This window comes from Acinonyx jubatus, chromosome E1 (genome assembly GCF_027475565.1).
Source record: "Acinonyx jubatus isolate Ajub_Pintada_27869175 chromosome E1, VMU_Ajub_asm_v1.0, whole genome shotgun sequence".
In the NCBI taxonomy this organism is placed as follows: Eukaryota; Metazoa; Chordata; class Mammalia; order Carnivora; family Felidae; genus Acinonyx; species Acinonyx jubatus.
Genome location: NC_069397.1, coordinates 47,036,113 through 47,057,193, shown reverse-complemented (window position 1 = coordinate 47,057,193; position 21,081 = coordinate 47,036,113). Strand labels below are relative to the sequence as shown.

At 49.3% G+C, this 21,081-nt stretch overlaps 1 protein-coding gene and 1 long non-coding RNA gene across 6 annotated transcripts in view; one reads left to right on the top strand and one right to left on the bottom strand.

The window, feature by feature from the left end:
- The window catches only part of PRKCA (protein kinase C alpha), a 393,952-nt gene that overhangs the window by 354,607 nt on the left and 18,264 nt on the right, over nt 1-21,081 (top strand). For all 4 annotated transcript variants that reach the window (XR_008294375.1, XM_027048026.2, XM_027048028.2 and 1 more), the window contains one exon: nt 14,210-14,290. Coding sequence is in view for 3 of the 4 variants with exons in the window: in XM_027048026.2 (XP_026903827.1) it covers nt 14,210-14,290 (81 nt within the window). In the remaining variant the exon portion in view is untranslated. The remainder of the gene's footprint in view (nt 1-14,209; nt 14,291-21,081) is intronic.
- On the bottom strand, nt 1,258-11,293 carry LOC113596084 (uncharacterized). 2 transcript variants are annotated; one of them, XR_003416790.2, is made up of 3 exons: nt 10,671-11,291; nt 6,445-6,570; nt 1,258-3,775 (listed from the first exon to the last, which is right to left on the bottom strand). It is a non-coding gene; the product is annotated as an uncharacterized LOC113596084 (long non-coding RNA). The 2 variants fall into 2 exon arrangements; XR_008294376.1 differs by lacking the exon at nt 1,258-3,775 and adding an exon at nt 6,055-6,274 and having other exon boundaries at nt 10,671-11,293.

Sequence of the window (21,081 nt, the reverse complement as noted above, 5' to 3'; positions counted from 1 at the left end):
TGGGGAAAGAGTTGTAGAACGGGATGGAGATTAAAACGGGTCTGATGGTTAAATGAGAAAAGAACTCACGAGGTGCACGCAGCCAGGCAGTAAATTAGGCCTTGCGCAGCAGAGAAGAAAGGGGGGGCAGTGAGAGAGGGAGAGCAGCCAGTCGGCACCAGCCGGGGCGCCTCCAGGATCGGCGCCTCCGAGCCCGGCCCCACGCCACACCAGCGAGCCGAGAAGTGCTTCATTAAAGGAGAATGATAAGCCGAAGGGTGGCTGGCTTGCTTTCGGGGGCCAGTGCCCCCTCTGTGCAAGGTCACGGTCCGATGCCTCCGGCTTTGCAAAAGAACATGAAGCAGCCGCCTTCCCTCCAAGAAATATTTAAAGAGCCAAGCAAGACCAGGCTTTCCCTTGGGTGGTTCTTCTTAAATTGTGTGACTGTCCTCATCCTTTCCAGGAATTATGCTGGTTATATCGTCTCACATATGTTATCTGCCTGCAGCTCTGTCTCTTAGTTCACCTGGCCTCAGGGTTTTATCAGCGTAGCCCTGTTCTCCGGAGCACTTGGCCCCCTCTGTGACATTGTGGTCCCCGAGGCCTCTGCGGGCCCCATCCTTCTTCCCGACTTCCTTCTGGTTCTTCCTCGAGATAAGCCAGCTTCTCGTGCGTTAGCTAGACCCAAGGCAGAGCGCCTCGCTGATTCTGTCTTCTATTTAAGTCAGCTCTACGAGGTTGGTGTCAGTGGCTCTGTTTTCCAGTTGATGAGCCCAAGGTGCAACGAGATGCGGTCATTGTTTCCTTCGGCCCCAATTCAGGGCAGACCTGGGCTTGAACCCAGGGCCGGTCTGCTGCCCCTCGTAGTGGCTGTTCTCCCCGGAGAAGGGGACTGCAGAGGTTGGCTCAGGTGTACCCCACGAGTGCCTCACTCCATCACTGCAAAGAAGCTGCCCTCAGTCCCCAGACTTGTTTGCAGAGCCCTCATGGGGTTCCCCATGTGCTGTGGCTGCATTCATTGGCCTTTCATTCGGGGAGCTGTTAAAATCCTGTCAAAACAGGGGCGCCTGGGGGCTCAGTCGGGTAAGCGTCCGACTTCAGCTCAGGTCACGATCTCACGGTTCGTGGGTTCGGGCCCCGCGTCGGGCTCTGTGCCGACGGCTTGGAGCCTGGACCCTGCTTCATTCTGGGCCTCCCTCTCTCTCTGCCTCTCCCCCACTCATGCTCTGCCTGTCTCTCTCTCTCTCTCTCTCTCTCTCTCTCTCTCTCTCTCTCTCCCAAAAATAAACATTAAAAAAATTTTTTTAATAACAATAAATAAATAAGTCCCGTAAAAATGGGTCAGAGATTTCTGACATCTTATTTCACCTCTTACTTTGCAATGGAGGGGGACGTATCTTGAGAGTGATGACTGACACCGACTCATTCTCTCCTACGTACTACGCGCTTATGTCTGTTGTCCTGCTGAAACCTTACACTAGGCCTCTGAGGCAAGTGGTGTTACCCCAGTTTTACAGACAAGGGACAGGAGACACGGAGAGGACAGGTGACCTGCCCAGGCCTCATAGATAGCAAGTGGCAGGGCAGGGACCCTGGGCCATCAAGGGCGGATCGGCTGCCCTAATGCCATCAGTGGCCGGGTTCCGCCCTCAGTCTGTCGCTTACTGCCCTGTTACCAAACGCCTCTAGAAAGACCACCAGACTGTGAGACCTCCCCATTCTCGGGAGTCTTTTATTCCAACTAATAAAGCTCCCACGGGCACAGGATTGATTCCTAATTCCTAGGTCATTCCTTTACTGCACAAGTAGTTATTTTGTTCAGATACACAGTGAACATTTGGAACAGCTCCCTGTTCAGCAGAGAAGGCCTGAGGTAGGGAGGGTCCCGCGTGGGCACCAGGCTCTGGATCTTGTCTGATTCCCCAGCACCAGCCACCCCCGTCCACCGCCCTGAGAGAGACCGGTGACGGGTGCCGTGACTGAGTTTGAGAAGCACTTAGAGGGGGACTAGCAGGCAGGTGACAATACGTTTGATTCTGGACTGATTCCTTTTTACTGTGTTTTGGCCCCATGCAGACCGTCCACCCCTGAGGGGAAGCTTCCTATTTGATTTCAGGTGGCTTTTTCTGCAACATTGTATAGTGAGCTCTCGCTGCAGTTCTGCTCTTTTAAGAACATGGGGTGACATCTGTCAAATGGGGATCATCACAGTATCACCCTCAGAGTATGACTTCGAAGATTACGTGAGTTTTGCCCTGGCTGCCTCAGTGGAAGCCCTCCATACATTTTTTTTTTGGTCTGTTATTTGACAGTTGTTTCAATTATCCGTTGCTGTTGACTGCCCCCAAACTTCATGGCTTAGAACAACAACCATGTGAATGCTGTGACTCTGTGGGTCAGAACCTCAGGCAGGACTCGGCAGGCCTGACTCCTCACTGCTTCTGGGGGCATTGGCTACCACAGCTCTGTGGCCCTGGAGAATCCAAGTTGTCCTTGGGCTGTTGGCCGTTGGCCACGGCCCCATGGGTTCTCCTCTGTGTCGTCTGTCTTTCCATGAGATCTGTCACTATTGAGTAGTTTATCCAGAGCTTCTCAGCACGGTGGCTGGTTCCCAAGAGGGCAAAAACAGAAGCCATAAGTTCCCTTAAGCAGCACCTGGAGCTTAACTGTGTCCCTTCAACCACATCCTGTAAGTCAAAGCAAGGCCCAGAGCATGCCCAGATTCTAAGGGAGGTGCTATAAATTCTATCTGTTGGTGGGAGGGGTGGCATGGTCACCCTGAGGGGGGATGGGAGGGGTCACTGTGGCTTTTGGAGGCAGCTGGTTTTGAGCTCTGTGTTGCCCAGTGGAAGCTCCTCAATACAGCACTTGGAAAGAGTATCTCTCAAAGGTGCTGAGGGACCCAGGGGTCCCTGCCCTGTGTTTTAGAGCTGAGATCAGCAGACTTCTTCTGCTAAGGGCTAGAGGATAAATGTTTCAGGCTTTGAGCTTTCCAAGAGGCAAAATTGAGCTGTTCTTGCCAAAAGGCTGGTAGTCTTTTTTTTTTTTTTTTTTTTTACATTTTTTTTCATTTTGCCTTTGTTCACAGGCAGGTCGTACACAAAAACGGGAGTAGGCCGGAGTTGGCCCGCAGGCTGGAGGTTGCCACCTCCGCCTTTAGAGGGTTCTCCCCTGGCCCTCCTCCAGCCTTAGCGCTCCGCATAGGGTTAGAGGTGCTGTAGGGCTTGGGGGACATGCCCCTGGGGACCTGGGAACTCCCTTCCATGACCTACACGGGCCTCTCTCTAAGATCCATTTTTCCTAGGGACACTGCCCTGACTCCTGTATACGATGGAGAGGCCAGTGGTGGCTGTATACAGGGGACAGGAGGACAGAGCTAGGACGTGCAGGTCAGGGTGCACAGGGTCCTCATAGATGTGACAAAAGACTAAGAAGAGAAGTGGGTGGAATCTAAGGGATCCAGCCTGCCCCCCAGGCAGTTGAGAAGCATTATGGACCAACTTCTGTCCCCACAAAACCCAGGCTGCTCCCTAACCCCCCATGTGACTGTATGCAGAGATATAGGGCCTTTAAGAATGTAGTTAAGGTTAAATGAGGTCCTTCAGAGTGGGGCCCTGAGCTGATAGGACTGATGTCCTTACAGAAAGACCAGGAGACAGCAGAAGCGCACCCTCACAGAGGAAAGGCTGGGTGAGACACCTGGAGGAGGAGGCTGGCTGTAGCCAAGGAGAGAAGGTTCCACGAGACAGCAACTGTGCCAGCAGGCACCTTGGTCTTGGATGTCCAGCCTGCAGACCTATGAGAAAACGAATGTGATTTAAGGCAGTCAGTCTGTGCTCTTCTGTTCCGGCAGCCTGAGCTGACCGATGCAGGAAGACATATTGGTCACCGTGGTAGGAGAGAACATGTAACCGTTGGTTTGTAACATGTGTATTCAGACACTTGTTCAGTATGTGGGCCTCCGTCACTCTTGTCCCAGTGTCCCCTGGCATCCCCCAAATGTCAGAGGTGGACCCATCCTGGGCCCGTATGGAGTCCTGCATGTAGGCCAGGTAAAGCATGTCATAAACCAAGATGTATTTTATATAGTCACGGTCAACGTCATCGTCTCCCTTACGAAGCAAAACAGGCAGGAGGAGTGAATGAAGGTCTCAAGGTCAAAGGCAGTGTCTCAGATGACCTTGTCCCATTCCCAGCTCCTGCTTGCAGAGGAGAGCGGGAACACAAGAGCCAGGCTGAGTCCGGGCTCTGCTGTGTTCCCACTGTGTGTCACTGCACCAGAGCTTGCTTGTGCCTCAACTTCCCCAGGGGTGAACAGTAGTGCCCGGCACAACGTGGCCTAAGGACTGTGCTCAGGGGTAGCTCTGATTCCAGTTTGGCCTCTATTAGAGTTAGTATCAGGATGTATCTCCCTGTTGAGAAGGTTCTTGAAAACATCAGGTTGGGAGGAGAGTGTCTAAAGAGGTGTTTGATTTCTTCGGCATAACAAGGGATTATAGACGTTGTGCTAAAGAGGTCAGGTGACCAAGTCAATTAGGCGGATGTGTTCCCAGACTCGTTTCGTTGTCACCGTGCTGATTCCTTCTGTGACCAGCACGTGTTACCAAGGAGCTAGAGAGAGATTAGCCCAAGCAGGAGATTAGCGTTTCCTGGGAAGAATCACAAAGACTTGAAGCGGGAACACTTTCCCACGTGTAATTAATTCAGCATGAATGCCTGCCTCAAGGGTCACAGATCACCTGCCACAGCGCAGTAGCACACATCCCAGAGGGAAAGAAATGCCAGGTGCAGGGGTATTTCTTTGCAGCCTGGAAAGGCGGGCACTTCATTCACAATTTCACTTGCGGCTCCCTCAGAATCGGCCCAGCCACTTTGGAAGACAGTCCCGCAGTTTCTGACAAAGCTAAACATAGTCTTTACCACACAGTCTATCAGTCGTGCACCTTATGCAAACTTCCGCGTAACTTACGTCCGCACAAAGCCTGCACACGGAGGTTTGCAACCACTTTATCCACAATTGCCAAAACTTGGAGGCAACCAAGGTGCCCCTCAGCAGGTGAACGGCTGACTGAACCGTGATGCAGCTACATAATGGAATATTATCCAGCCCTAAAAAGAAATGAACTGTCAAGCCGTGAAAAGACCTGGAGGAACCTCAAGTGAGTATCGCTACGTGAAAGAAGCCGATCTGAAAAGGGTGCACGCTGTATGATTCTGCCTCTATGACACAGTGGAAAAGGCAGAGCTATGGAGACAATATAAAAGACGAGTGGCGGCCATGGGTTAGCGGAGAAGGAGGCAGAACAGATGGCCCGGGCAGTGAAATTGTGTGCAATACTGCAGTGGCCAATACATGTCACGATCCGTTTTCAAAAACCCGTGGAATGCACAATGCCAAGGGTGAACCCCAGCTAAACTCTGGATGAGGATAATGCGACAATGTAGTTTATCCGTTGTAACAAACCTACCACTCTGGTGAGGGCTATTCATGGGGGGTGGGGGGGAAGACTGCACGTGTGTGGATGGAGTATATGGGAACCCTGTACAGTCTGCTCAGTTTTGCCGTGACCCTAAAACTTCTTTTAAAAATGTATTAATGGGGGCATCTGGGTGGCTTAGTCTGTTCAACATCCAACTCTTGATTTTGGCTCAGGTCATGATCTCATGGTTCGTGAGTTCGAGCCCTGCGTCGGGCTCTGTGCTGATAGCTCAGAGCCTGGAGACTGCTTCGGATTCTGTGACTCCTCCTCTCTCTCTGCCCCTCCACCTCTCATGCTCTGTCTCTCTCTCAAAAATAAACATGAAAAAAAAAATTTTTTTTTAATTTTATTAATTAAAAGATAGATAGCTTCTGGTCTTTCTCTGTAAATGAGAGTCAGGGATAGACCTGGGAAGGGGGTCTGTAATCACCAGGCTTGGTCTCCCTCCAGGCTTTGCTTCTTCCTCCCTCCCTCTTTCCTTCCTTCTTTCTCCCTCCCTCCCTCCCTCCCTTCCTTCCTTCCTTCCTTCCTTCCTTCCTTCCTTCCTTCCTTCCTTCCTTTATCCCTTTTGTAGGAGATGCTCTTTAAAGCCAGTGTTAATCGTTACAAAGCATTTTAGTGCCAGGTGTTCCTCTTATGACCTTTTGGGGGAGCAGGACTTCAGTTGTCCTGCTGTTCACTCTCTGTTCCCATAAAGTGAGCCATCAGGGATGGAGAAGAGGTGGGTACTACGAATAGATTGTAAAGCACCTTTGTTGTCATTCGAGAAGTCATTTTCTGTTCTCTCCAATCCTAGATGGAGCCACAGTTTCTGTCTAAATAGAAAGTATATGCTTTAGACTCCAGACATGCCATTTTCATCTTGTGGCAATTCTCTTTATACTTATATAATGCATTTTGTCCAAATATTTCAAATATAGCAGGTATTTGTCATGCGATGTGCTAAGATCCCTGATACAAGGTATTACATTTTAGTGTTACTTACCCATTTTCGTGTCTGTATCTCCCTAGTTCGGGTCCTAATCCCTGTGCCCAGCAGAGTGCCCAGTCCAAAGAAACGTACAATTAGCCATAAACAGCGCGAGTGAGGGAAGGAGGAAGTGGGGAGGGTCTGTGAATGAGAAAAAGAGAAACCTGAAGTTTTGCTGCTCTGGTAAAAATTAATTTAATTGCACGAGAAGGGGCTTTTAAAATCTATTTTATTTGTTTATGTACCCCATGCCTAGAGCAATGTCCGGCACATAGGAAGCTAATATTTGCAGATAGAGTGAATGGAAGGTTCGGTGTTGATGACAATTGCCAGGTGCCAGCAGTCATTTCGGGGTGTTTAATGCATAGTACGCATATAATCTCTGATAGCAGAATGTTTCCTTTGTCCTCCTGTGAGCCGGGTTCCGTTTATTGCCTTGATTTCATTTTCGCCTGCCTGCCATACCCGGGAGCCGTTTCTTATTTCCGATGTTAGGCATTATGGAGCCATATAATACATTCAACTCACCTGCAGTAAACACAGTTTATTATACAAAAGGCCGTTTTATCCCCTACCGCGTTCTGACCCGGTAGGTGCCCGATTTCCAATATCACAGCTGAGGCAATGGAAACTCAGAGAGGCTAAGCAACTTGTTCAAGGTCACACAGCTCCCACATGGCAGAGCTGGTCCCCAGAAGTCAGGTTCAGAGTGTTCTCCTCACGGTGTGCTTCCTGTGCAGTGGCTGTTGGCAGTCTGGGCTTGGACGTGCCTCCCAGAAGGTGTTTGGGAAGCCTCTTGGCTGGCGGTGGGGGGCAGGGGCGGGGACCGGCTGCCTCACCCCCACTCACCATGAAGCTTTTCTATTTCTCATGCTCTGGCCCAAGCCTGGTGCTGTAGGAAGGGGACACAGTCAGGAGACAGTGTCGCTAACCAGCCCAGTGACCTTCAAGCAAGCCACTTAGCTACTCTGAACCTCAGGTTCCTTTTCAGAACCCTGAGGACACTTTTGCAAAGCACCTCAAAGGCTCCCTGCAGCCTTAGCAACCCAGCACCCCTACAGGCACTTTGGATTTTGCGCTTAAAAGGTCAGTGGTGCCCACAGTTTGGGCTTGGATTAGATCTACTCGTTTCTCCAGCACAAGCTTCGGGGTGGTTTTGTGATGCTGGGCGGCGTCCCATTGCCCAGGAGGGCAGCCCGGCCCCTGCTGGGGAGGCCTCTAGGGGTTGAGTGGGGGCAGAGAAGCAGTCTCAGCAAGACGTGGCCAAGGCTCCAGGAGAGGCGTGGCCTGGGTCTGTGGGCCCCAGAGGAGGGAGTGGAGGAGACGGTTCGGGAACTCACGGTCCCAGCTGTCGGGACAGAACACCCAGAAGACACTCCAGCTGATCTTTTCTCCCCCGACTGTTTTGACACGTTGCTGTCTTCCACCATGTACGTAAAGAGGGCCTCTTGTGTTCCATGATCTGCCCTTGGGAACTTAGGATGTTTTTAGAAACAACCATAATTTTCTCATCAAAATATTTTTAGGGGTGCCTGAGTGGCTCAGTCAGTCGGGTGTCCAACTTTGGCTCAGGTCATGATCTCACAGTTCGGGAGTTCAGTCCCCACATCAGGCTCTGTATTGACAGCTCAGAGCCTGGACCCTGCTTTGGATTCTGTGTCTCCCTCCCTCTTTCTCTCCCCCACTCATGCGTGCGCACGCTCTCTCTCTCTCTCTCTCAAATAAATAAATATTTAAAAAATTAAAATATTTTTATTAACGTTTGTTTATTTATTTTGAGAGAGAGAGCATACAAAGCAAGGGAGGGGCAGAGAGAGAGAGGGAGAGAGAGAATCCCAAGCGGGCTCTGTGCTCTCATTGCAGAGCCTGACACGGGGCTCCACCCCACAAACTGTGAGATCGTGATCTGAGCCAAAACCAAGAGTCAGACACTCAATGAACGGAGCCACCCAGACACCCCTGAAATATTTTTATTTTTTAATAAGAGGAAGAGATATTTTTTGTTGCCCTGAGGCGGTAAAAGGCCTCAGGCATGTTTTATGCATAAAGGCCAGTGCTATTTTATAATGGCAGCCTGGAGAGAGCCTTCTGTGGTCAGGCCGCTGATCAGAGCGGGTTCGGGAGGGTTGGCGAGTAAACACGGTGTGAAAATGAGGAGTCGAGTCCAGTCAGGGTACAATCAGGAACAGGAGAGTGACTCTTCACACACATGGCGATCTCATGGGTCCGGTTAAGACCAGGCCTCCAGGGCGAGAGTTCCTGAGCCAAATGGCCATCTTGGCAGCTGTGATCCTGTTCAGCATTTGAACCCCTTTTCGGGTCAGTTCCCGCCATAGCCGTCCAGGGAACCACACTGGGTCATGGGCTGCTCTTCAGTTTGGAAAAAAGGTCAGACGTGTGGATGCCGAGTCTGGAGAACCAGAGTTCAAATCCTGGCTCTGCGGCTTACTTGCTGTGTATCATCTATCCTTGGGCAAGCTCCTTAGCCTCACTTCCTCACCTTTGAAATGGTGAGGAAAAGTCTCCTAAAAGTCTCACAAGGGCTAAACGCACTAACAGACTAAGGAGCCTGGCGCACAGCGAGCACCACGATGGTGACGTTGCCTACAGTCTTGGGTGCTATTGCCAGCAGCGTCGGGAACCTCACCGTGCTGCCCCCCCAAAAGCTTCTGAGGCCCCCCCTCCTCTTTGAGAGGCCTTTGAGTACGCAGCCCTGGCAGAGGGTGGAAGGTGGGTGGTTTCCGAGCAATGTCCTTCCAGCAACTGTGGCCTTTGGCCTGGTCAGAGATGAGAAGCCGCCCCCCCCCTCCCCTCCTCCCTGCCCCCCTCATTCCTAGTCCTGTGCCCGGCCTGGAAGAAAGCTCATTCATATCTTACTTTTACAAGACAGGCAGCCATTTGAAACATCCTGACATCTCCCCCAGGCAATTGGCTCATGTAAGTGTAAGGAAAATGATCCTAATGACAAATAGCAGTAAAGCTGAATGACAGTGGCCCTGTTGGGGGTCTGTCTTTGAAGCTAAAGGCCACCCTCCATGTGCCGAAGGGAGATCTGCCAAGTCAGCCTCTCTTTTGTGAGGTTCTCTGCTGTGGGAACCAAATTGCCATCTCAGCCCCCCCCCCCGCCCCCCTGCAGGGCTTGGCTGTAAGCCTCCATTGGCCCACACATCCCAGAGACACCTGCTCCCATCCCCAGTGGGGACAGAAACAAGAGAGCCTCACCATCCATTCTGTGGTCTCTGAGCCCGGTGCTCAACCCAAAGCTGACTCCCTGGGCCAGTAAGAGCCCAGGAACTAGAGTGGGTTGCAGGAGCCTGTGAGGGGGTGTAGACCAGCATCATCCAGTAGAAATAAAATGCAGGCCAAACTGCATGTAGCAGCCATATTCTTGTTTTGTTTTTTTCTAAAGATAGATAGATAGATAGATAGATAGATAGATAGATAGATAGATAGATAGATGTAAGTAAGTACTCTCTACACCCCATATGGGGCTCAAACTCACGACCCCAAGATCAAGAGGCCCATGCTCTACTGACTGAGCCAGCCAGGCGCCCCCTAGCAACTGCAGTTTTAAAAGTGAAAAAAGTAGCAGGTGAAATTAAGTCTGGCATATTTTATTTAACACAATATCTCCAAAATACTAATGAGATATTTTACGGTTTTGGTCCCAAGTCTTCGGAATCTGGTGTATATTTTGCACCTAGAGTTTGCACTAAGCCGCATTTCAAATGCTCAGGAGCCACTGTGGCTAATGGCTACTGTACCACACAGCACAGGTGTAGACAGCTCACGGGCAGGGCAGCCAACATCCTACATCATGTGTATTTAAATGTTTATCTCCAATGGGGCTCCCTAACACCATTTCCCTTTGGCAGTGAGATTTTGGATAATCGGAGGTATTTATTAATAGCAGCTCATCATTGAGGGGAAAAGCGTGTTTCATTCTACAAATGAATTTGCAGGGCGCCTGGGTGGCTCAGTCGGTTAAGCGTCCGACTTCGGCTCAGGTCACGATCTCGCGGTCCGTGAGTTCGAGCCCGTGTCGGGCTCTGTGCTGACAGCTCGGAGCCTGGAGCCTGCTTCGGATTCTGCGTCTCCCTCTCTCTCTGCCCCTCCCCTGCTTATTCTCTCTCTCTCTCTCTCTCTCACTCTCACTCTCTCAAAAATAAATATTAAAAAAAAAAAACCTTAAAAAAATAAAATAAAAGTGAATTTGCGATGGTAAGGTTGCACCACTGTACCTTGTAACTTAGCTCTCCGGACCTTCCCGTCTCATCGAGCGCACAAGTCAGGGCTGACACACTGTGAGCTGCCCCAAGAAGAATTCCCACCGAGTTCCAAATCCCAGCCTGCTATTACAGCTGAAGGCGCTGCAGTATTCAGCATGACTCTGTCATCTTGGCCCCAGTTGCGGAGCTGGCAGGCTCCGGAGACTGCCAAGTGCTATCACCGAGAAAAACGAGCCACTGGCACTTGACGTTCTGCTTTGGTAAAGCCTTGGAGGAAGGAGAGGGTGTTATCAGCAGGAGTCATGAGAGTTTAATGCTGTGGAAACAGAAAATAAAAAGCAAGTGGAACCAAAGTTGATAATAAGAGGCAAGACACCAAACAAAACAAAACCCTTCAGGGGCCTGGCTTTCAGAATTCGTGAATCATTCTGGCCAAAAACAGGGTTTCCGTACCCATGACCTCTGACAGCTTTCCAAACTCAGGTGGCATTTGCTGCCACCCAGGAGAGAGGAGTCTGGTTGGTCAGATTGCTCACATATTTGTAGACGAGAGGATATGAAATACACCGTGACCTCCCTCACTCAGCCCCCACCACTCTGCAGCTTGATTAATTCCCACAGCAACGCGGTGCCTCCGCTCTGCCTGTGTTAGAAACAGAGTAACTAAAACACTGATTCATGAAAATAGATTTCCGGGACTGGTTTTCATACAGTTGCAAGAACAAATTTTATTCAAGTGCTTTTGAAATGTTAGAGGTACAGCTACTAAAACGGTGATTTTAAACCTCTTTAATCCTTGAAGCCCTTTGATTAATATTTTATGTGGTCTCAGTATCGTGATTACATATATTTGAAAGCCATAAACTGTACTTTTAAAACAAAATGTCAATATTCAGGGCACCGCTTACGAACTGATTGGCTTTGGGCAGGTCTCTTAAACTTTTGGCCACGTCAGCTTTCTCACCTATAAAACGGGAAGAATAATCATTTCTGCCGCATTGGGTTCGCCAGCGTGTTCCTAGAGCATCCGATACATAGGAGGTGCTTAGCAAATGTATGTCTTTGCTCTCCCAAAGAGCATTTCTCTTGTTGTTCTACTTGGTCAAGACAAGCTTTGATCCAGTTATTTCCTGTCTTGGAACCAGAATGACAGGCGTCAATGTCCGTCATCAGGTAACGCGTGGCAGCTCATTTCAGTAGGGCTTTTTATACCCTGTATGCGTGCAATTTCCAAGTTTTCAAAAAAGAACAAATGGAGTTTAAAAAAGAAAAGAAGGCCCCCTCATAGGTTCCTCTGGTTATCATTTTCTTGTCAAGGAAATGAGCTCTAAAGCTGCCAGATCCAAGCGTGTATCCCGCGGTTGCCGCCCACACTGAGGCAAGCCACAAGAGCTTGTATTTCTCGTTCTACAGGGAGAAATATTGGTAATACATTAAAGACATGGAGAGGAAGAAACACGCAGAAGGTTTGTTTATGTCCCAGGACATTTCATTAGGCATCATGGGCCATTAAAAAAAATATCCTGGAACGTTTCAAAGTCAAATGCGTATGCAAAATGGCAGAATGGCCTTGCTGAGTACCTGTTGGGACGTCTTCACCTGGAATCCTGGGGCGTGATCCATGGTGGAGGGAGGGGGCAGGGATTGTGTGCCTTAGGCAACTATACCAGTGTTTTAATAGCCTGTGAACTAGAAATTCAAATCAGTGTTACCCTCTTCCATGAGGGCAGGTCGTGGGATTATTCTCGTACTTCTGAGAGCCACAAAGATGGAGGGAGCAGTCGGGGGACAGGTCTCTGCGAGCTATCACCCCACTCCTCACCAGCTGCCTGCATTTTGGGCATCTCATTTCATCTACTCTGATCCTTTTCCACTTATCTTGCTTAAGTATTTAAAACAAATCTGGGGCGCCTGGGTGGCTCAGTGGGTTGAGTGTCCGACTTCGGCTCAGGTCATGATCTCACACTCTGTGAGTTCGAGCCCCCCTTCGGGCTCTGTGCTGACAGCTCAGAGCCTGGAACCTGCTTCAGATTCTGTGTCTCCCTCTCTCTCTGCCCCTGCCCCGCTCGCACTCTCTCTCTCTCTCTCTCTGTCTCTCTCTCTCTGTCAAAAATAAATAAACATTAAAAAATAAAAAAGTAAAACAAATCTAAGATATCATGTCATTTCACCCATAAATACTTCATCTCTCGTGCATTTCACTCATAAATACACACATTTCTAACCAAAAAGGACACTTCTTTAAAGTTAATCTTTTTAAAAATTTTTTTATTTAAATCCAAGTTAGTTCACGTAGAGCGTAATAATGGTTTCAGGAGTAAAATTTAGTAATTCATCACTTACATGCAACACCCTGTCATCCCAACAAGTGCCCTTATTAATGCCCGCGACCCTACCCACCTCCCCTCCTGCAACCCTCAGGGGTTTTTTTCTCCATATTTAAGAATCTCTTAAAATTTGGCTCCCTCTCTTGTTTTATTTTTATTTATCTTATTTTTATCTTTTATTTTCCTTGTTTTTATCTTACTTTTCCTTCCCTCCCCCTATGTTCATCTGTTTCTTTCTTTTTTTTTTTTTTTAACGGTTATTCATTTTTGAGAGACAGAGAAACAGAGCATGGGTGGGGGAGGGGCAGAGAGAGAGAGGGAGACACAGAATCCGAAGCAGGCTCCTGGCTCCAGGCTCCGAGCTGTCAGCACAGAGCCCGATGTGAGGTTTGAACCCAGGAACCATGAGATCATGACCTGAGCCGAAGTCAGGTGCATAACCTACTGAGCCCCCCAGGCGCCCCCTGTTTTGTTTCTTAAATTCCACATATGAGTGAAATCATATATTTATCTCTGACTTATTCCGCTTAGCATAATACACTCTAGTTCCATCCACGTTGTTGTAAATGGCGAGATTTCATTCTTTGTGATCACCAAGTAATATTCCATTGTATACTATCAACAATAGCCAAACTATGGAAAGAGCCCAAATGTCCATCAGCTGATGAATGTATAAAGAAGATGTGGTTTATATTAGTGATAATTTCTTAATATCATCAAGACCATGTTTCAGTGTTCCTGATTTTTTCTTACAGTTGGTTTGGTTTGAATCAAGATTCAGACAAGGTTCAAATATTACATTTGATCATTTTGTATCGCTTTAAAAATGTTGTGAAAAACTTCAGATACGTTATCACCGCCATCATCTTTGTGACTTTTAGCAAAATTCTGTTACATAGCTTGATTATCTTATTTACCAGACCCTGGGTCTGAATGGCCTCTGGCTTTTTCCGAAAAGTAAATCCACCTCACTGTCCAAATATTTTTCACCAATGAGGATAATTAAACCTTCAGACGGCACTGTGTAGTTTCTCCGGGTGGATTCAGAGGAGCTGTTCCCGAACAGGTTTTGGGCAGTGAATTCCTGGGTGGTGGTTCCTGGTGTGTCTGATTTGCAGGGCCCTCCCCGCTTAGTGCAGAAAGCTCTACGTGCTTGACGTATCTGTTCTAACACAGGCTTTTTGATCGCCAATAATTGTAATCGATGTTTGTGTTTTCCCACAGATAATCGCTTATCAGCCGTATGGGAAATCCGTGGACTGGTGGGCCTATGGCGTCCTATTATATGAAATGCTAGCTGGGCAGGTAACGGGTTGCTACGTTTTCATGCTTGTTTATTGCTGGATAACGGGAGTCTTTCAGCTCGGTTCGGACCACGGTAGCAGGACCTGGCTGCTGCTGGTCTGACTTCCCCAACCCAGGTGAAAGAGGGAGAAATCCACCCCCACCCCACCCCCCCTTGAAAGGGGGTTATATTCAGTAGGCACAGCAGTCATCTCCTGGTCATAAAAACCCCACACTGAAAGCTGCAACCTGGGGCCCAGACAACGTAGCTTTCATATTCTACACAAAAGCTCCATGGAGGACGACAGTGGCCTCTGTAGGTTTTCAGAATCTCAACACCGGGTTAGGTTATGGGTCCCTGCACATTTGTCTGCACACATTACCCCAGCAGCTGCCCACTGTGTATCATCGCGATTGTTATCAAAGGAAGAAGACAGTAAAACTTGAAGAATAATTTTAATAGCTCCTTCCCATCTCTCTGTAACTAACTCTTGGCAGTTCATTGTCATTTTCACAAAAGTCCATGGAGGCTGAACCTCCAGTTACAAAAAAGACAGATTAGGTTTCTCTGAGGGAGGCTGCGTAGGTCAGATAAGCGGGGGGATTACTGCCTAGGCTGGCGCTCTTTAATACATGGCCTTAATATCTGCGTCGTCGGGGCAAATCGCACTGGCCACGTTAACGAGCAACCCCAAGTCTCCGCAGTCTAACACACGACACGGATTTATCTTACATTGTCCACATGGTCATTCGAGGGCAGGCTTCTTTCATTCACTGGCCCTGCCGTCTTTTAGGGGCTCACATTCCTTCAGTGACCCCCTCCTTACTCAACTGGCCAGTGAAGACAGAGCAGAAGGGAAGTTGCACAGAATGTTTCGGGGGCCAGGCCTGGAGGCATGGTACACCTCTGTCCTTCCTGCAGCCTGCTGGCCGCATGGCCCTCACTGAGACACAAAGGGCTGGGAAGCAGAATGTGTGTACCTGTGAGCTCAGCGAGGGGAAGCAGGTCGGGTGAGCATCTATCCACCGGATCTCTGTCGTTTTACCTAAAAACAACTCTGCCCTGGGCAGCTTTTTATAATTCCCAGCACTCAAGTCCTGATGTCCGGGAGTCTGACCTTCCATAGCCAAAAGCCTTAGAGAAAACAGAAAGAAATGCCCGTGGTGGGCAGCTGAGCTACGCCCAAGGAAATCTTTGAATCTTTGCTCCTTGGGATGAGGCTAGGGGGTGGGGGGAATCACCCTTTCTGGCATTTGACATCCATTGACTCATTTGTGGATTCATTCAGCATATACTTGAATGTGTACTGTGTGCATGGTTATCACTATAAGCAGAACAGACAAGAACCGTTGCCTTCATGAGGCCCCCAATCTAGAGACAGTAGACGAGCTAAATAAGGAAAATACAGAATAGTGACAAGCTAAGAGGAAAAGTAACAAAGCAGGAAAAGAAGATGTAGTGCTGGAGGAGATGGAAATTTTATTGACGGCCAAGGAGGGCCTCATGTGTAGCTAAAGTGAGGACCAGAGAAAAGTAAGAGAATGCCCATGGGCAGATGTGCAGTAAAAGCATTCCAGGAGACAGAAACAGCAAGTGCAAAGGCCCTGCGGTGGAAGTGTGTGGCCGTGTTTTAAAAAAAGGACAGGAAACCACCAGTGTGTCCAGAGCAAAGTAGCCTAGAGAGGGAGTGGGAACTGAGGTCTGCAAGGGAAGGGAAACCCAGGTCTTAAGAGTATGAAAGTCATCACAGACCTTTGGCTTTCCCTCTGGGGTGGGACGCCATTGATGACCCTTGTCTTACATCTTTTCGATCTAAAGTAGCCTCTTAGGTATTAAAAGATTCAGGGCATTAGCCTACTGCATTTGGTCGTTAACAGAGAAGTGATGTTAAGACTTGATGGCTAGTAAAATGGTTTGTGATTATTTAGGCTTTTAACCCCAATAAAAATATTCATCTCAGGCCAAATACCCTCCCTTTTTTTAAGCACAGAAAAGCAGGTTATCCAGAACCACCATTAGAGAGACAACAGCAAGGGGCCTGCCCCTTGAGTTAATTTCCCCTCTTTAGAATTCTGACAATAAAATTTGAATGATCGCCCGCCCCCCCAGAGTCCTGCTGTTCAAGACGGCACAAAAAGCCGAGTTCCCCTTCTCAGTCCCACTTGAATGCTCTGACTCTTGAGTCCAGAAACAAATGCTGTGTTCACTGAGTGCCATTTGCATATGTCAACAAAAGAGATTGGGTGGGTGGAAATGGGATCTGTTTCCAAGGGCGCTGCACAAGAGATCAAATGAGCTGACTCTGGATTGGCCAGCAGGAGCCTGGCCTGCAGCAAAGTCCCACATCCCCCCTCCCCGCGAGGACACACACACCAGGCCACACTCTCACCCCCATCTTCCTTCCTCGCCAAGCCAAGCTCGGGGGACTTCACTCCCTAGAGAAGAGCTCAGGAAGTGCTGCCCTCCTGCAGGGGAGTCCCCTTGGGGGTGCATTTTAACACCCTGCGTCACTTGGGGATTGTCCCTGAGGCCCTCCAAGATGCCCTCCCCATGCTCAGTGTTTCCATAAACATTCTGGCACGTTTTTGCTGTTTCCCAACCTGCTTCTCAGACTCCATTAGCCTGCCTGATAGGATTCCTTCAAGTCTTCATTATCTCTGTTGAACACGGTGACACTCTTTAAATGGGGTGTCTTAAAAGCAGCCCACATTCAGGCACAATGGCAGGCTCAGCCATTGTTCCCCTGAATGCACACCGCGCCTGCCCCAAACACCGCGTTTTCGTTTCAGAAACCCACTTCTTAGTCTTCCCTGTGACTCAGTGCAAATTTAAATGTATTTCTGGGCTGTGACTCAGCCCAGAAAGGATAATGAAGGCTCTGTGCCTTCATTACCCAGAGCCCCCCCAAAGCAGCAGGAGCCTCCAGGCCCAGCAGAGGGTATAGATGCTGTTATTGAAAAGTGAGATTAATTATAAAGCTGTTGATGGGTTTGTGGTCTAAATTTGTCCCCTTTCATCACAGAGGGCCAGAGATGAGCAGAAGAGATAGTTTATTGCAATTTTCTCCTCATTTGCGATGTTTATTGTCAGCAGCCAAGGGGACAGTTAAACATAAACAGCCTGAGTCTGTCTTCAGTTCCTGGATTGCTTGACAAATATGATTACTTTCAGGCATAAACAGTATTTACCCAGCACTGTAATGAGCATATCGTAGCTTCACGCGGTCACCGGGCTTCATCATAAAGGGACCAGCCCTCTCCTCTTTAGATCCCCTCCACCAGGGTTCTTTATGCTTTGTCTTTGTTCCTAATATACCGGTAATGGGTACTTGATCCCCGCTTCAGCCTGCCTTGTCCTTGGGTGCTCTCCCACCCCACCACTGGTCATCAGTGATCTGTAGACAAACACGGAAGGGCCCCGTCAACCGCAGAACTAGTAAGTGATTTAGAAACCATTTTGGAAAAGAGTAAACCGTCATCCCTCACCTGTCTGTCTAAAATTCACAAATTGCATATTGCTAAGCAGGGCACCGCTGGGTCAGAACATTTTTACACCAAGCCAAGACTTTACTTATTAACAGGTGGCTTAGCCTGAGACACAAAGTCCAGATTTGTAGAAATTTGAAAATGATCGTGGGAATGCGGGAAAGAGGGGAGAGAAGCAATCCAAAAAGTTCACGTACTTAGTCCCCCGCAACGCATTGCCTCCTGTTGTCACCAGGCTCGGTAGCCGAGGTGCCTGGGAAGGCAAATGAATATAATTATAACTTCACCACTGACCTGCCTTCAACGCCAAGGCCTAAGCAGCAGTTACCTGTAAGAATGCTCCCCCGGGTGACTAGGACAGACTTAACAAGAGCCATAAAAATGTTCACATTCTGCAGCTGTATAACCCCACACCAGGGAAGTTTTACCTTAGGAAGTCATTCAGAGAAGGAAAAAAGGACATATGGCACAGAGACGTTTATAGAAGCTGCTAGTTCTCCGAGTGCCGCCCCGGAAGCCATTGTAAACGTGCCCCTGGACAAGTGAGCCCGTCCCTGACGCATGATGGATCAGCTCAGCGGCATTAATCTGGGAACACCGGTAGCCACGGAGAAAGCGTTTGCAACAGTCCATGAAAAACAAGAAACTCCAAATGATGCGTCATTATTTGAAAGTAATGTGACAGGCCTAAGAGCTCCCAGAAAAGTAAGAGCAGTTTTTGCATTGAGGTAAAGGGAATGTGGGTGCTACCTTCCTGGAATCCCTCTCCCCGCCGGAATACATGGTTTTAATTCAATAGAAGACTCCAGGGAGCGTTTCTGATGTGATGAGCATTGTTGCTGGTCACCAGATATTTGGGGTCTTCCTTCTGGCACATGTTCGGATTGTACCTCCCGGCTCACTTGTGATTGGATAGAGCACGTGACTGATTTTGACCAATGAGATCTGGAGCACTTCAGCCCTGGCGCAGGGCACCCCAGGAGCATCCCAGAGGGCACCCCACTACAGCAAGACCAAGATGGCAGCTGCACCACCAGCGTGGGTCCTCGGGTGGCCTCTGCTGACTGGCAGAGGACGTGTGGCAAAGGCAAGAGATAGAGCAATCGGAATGAGTCTGGGAAATCATGCCAGGTGTCTAGGCTAGAGACATTCTACACAATGACTTGAATCATGTCAGTCCACAGCGACTGCCCCTGTTTCTTTTCAGAACCACTACTCCTTATACAGGATACGGAAATGGTCTTCCCCACCCCTGCCCCAGTGGCGCCCTCTTTAGGTGCTGGGGGGGGGGGGGACCAGCAGCTGAGCACCTCCCAGTCCGCCCCACCAGCAGCAATGCCAGGGGACCATCCTTCACCACGGACCCACCGGAGCAAATGCGAGGCATTGGCATTGCTCAGAATGGCTCAGAGCCCGCACCCTGCAGTCAGATGTCTGCGCTTGAATCTTGGGTCTTCCACATCCCAGCTCCATGACCCTGGCTGGAGCACGTAATACAGCCTCAACCAGCTCAACTGTAAAACGGGCTTAATTGTGCATACACTATACAGCAGTTTTGGGGGTTAAGTGAGGGAGACGTGCACAGTGCTCCCCACGGTGCCCGGCACACAGAAGGAGCCTGAAAACACGTGTTACTGCTATTGCCACTGTCCTTACTGCTGCTCAGTCCCAAATACCGGCTGTTCATCGGGCAGTACAGACTCAAAGTGGGTGATAACAGAACATCAGGGATAGAGGCACCTGTCTACCCTGGGATGTGCTGACAGGAGAGGCCCCAGTCTTTGGGGCCACACAGGGATGAGACGCAGGGTGAAACCCCAAGGCTCTGCCCCCAAGGACACGTGGTCGTGTGGCTTTTGTTCCAGCTTAGAAATCTTAATGCAACAGGTGAGCCCAAGGGCCCTCAGGGTCCTCGATCCCCAGCCTATATGATTCACATTTGGATTAAACAGCTTTCTTTACTGCAGGACTTCTTAGAACATTTAAAAAGTGTAAATGTTGGGGCGCCTGGGTGGCTCAGTTGGTTAGGTGTCCGACTTCAGCTCAGGTCTGATCTCACCATTAGTGAGTTCAAGCCCCACGTCAGGCTGTGTGTTGACAGCTCAGAGCCTGGAGCCTGTTTCGGATTCGGTGTCTCCCTCTCTCTCTGACCCTCCCCCACTCACACTCTGTGTCTCTCTCTGTCTCAAAAATAAGCTTTAAAAAAAAATTTTTTTAATAAAAAAAAATGTAAATGTTAATGCACATCTCCAGAAGGGGGTAAAGGGTGCAAGATTTGACCCAGGGGTATCCCGTAGGACGAATACCCGCTAGTTGTAAGGAATGCTGTCTGGGGTGTGTCAGGAGCCAGGTGTCCCGCTCTCAGGGGGAATACAGAGGGGGCCTCGTGGCCAAGCACTTCCTTTGATCATTAGTAGGCACAGCTCACCTGGGCCATCTGGGTCCCCAGGCCATGAGGACAATTAAGCAGCTGCAACAGCCCAGTGCCCTGCATGGAACATTCCCCCAACCCCCACCCCGCAAATTCCTGTCTTCCACATCAGAGTCAGGGAAAAGGCAGCTGCATCGACCTAATCGTCTTCAAAGGCAGAGATTCTTGCTGAGAAGGATTCCTGGAGATGGTTTGTCTGAGTTTCCCTTTGCAGAGAATTTCTCTTAAGCCTTTGGCTTGGATTATCTGTGACCCAGCCCCTGCTGGAGCATTCCTGTTGCTAGTATGTGAGCACCACCAAAAAGGCCAGTTGACCCTCCCTGGTGCCTCTGTCACTGCTCAGCAAAGTCCGCCACGTTTGGCCAGCCTCACGGGCGTGTGACCGATGTAGTCATACGGGACCCAAGCTCCAAGAGCCTCATGCATCTGGTTTGATGATCTGCTGTTGCCATCTTGAAATTCTTAATAATTATCTAATAAGGGGCCCACATTTTCATTTTGCATTGAAATCCACAAAGTATGTAGTTTCTCTCAACTAGCGGCCCTAAGGGGCCACATTGAGAAGTGTTGTTTGGTTATCCAGGAGCAGAACCTGTGCCTGGCTCCCATCCCGGGCACCATGACATTGTAGAGAATGAATACATAGGAAATTCAGAGCGAATGGGGTCCCCTGGATGTGTGCAATTCACAGCCCTGAGCAGAAACTACATCAGGTTTGCTGTAGCCATGAAAATCTCCTTGGCCAAGAACCAGCCACATCTATGGATCACTTATTTGGGAACATGGGATGTTGTGTGGGTGTCCTATCACAGGTGTCCTGAAGAAGTGGGTTGCATGATATCAGGCAGAGAAGGTGTAGTGGGATGGACAGCAGGACTGGGCTCCAGTGGAGCTC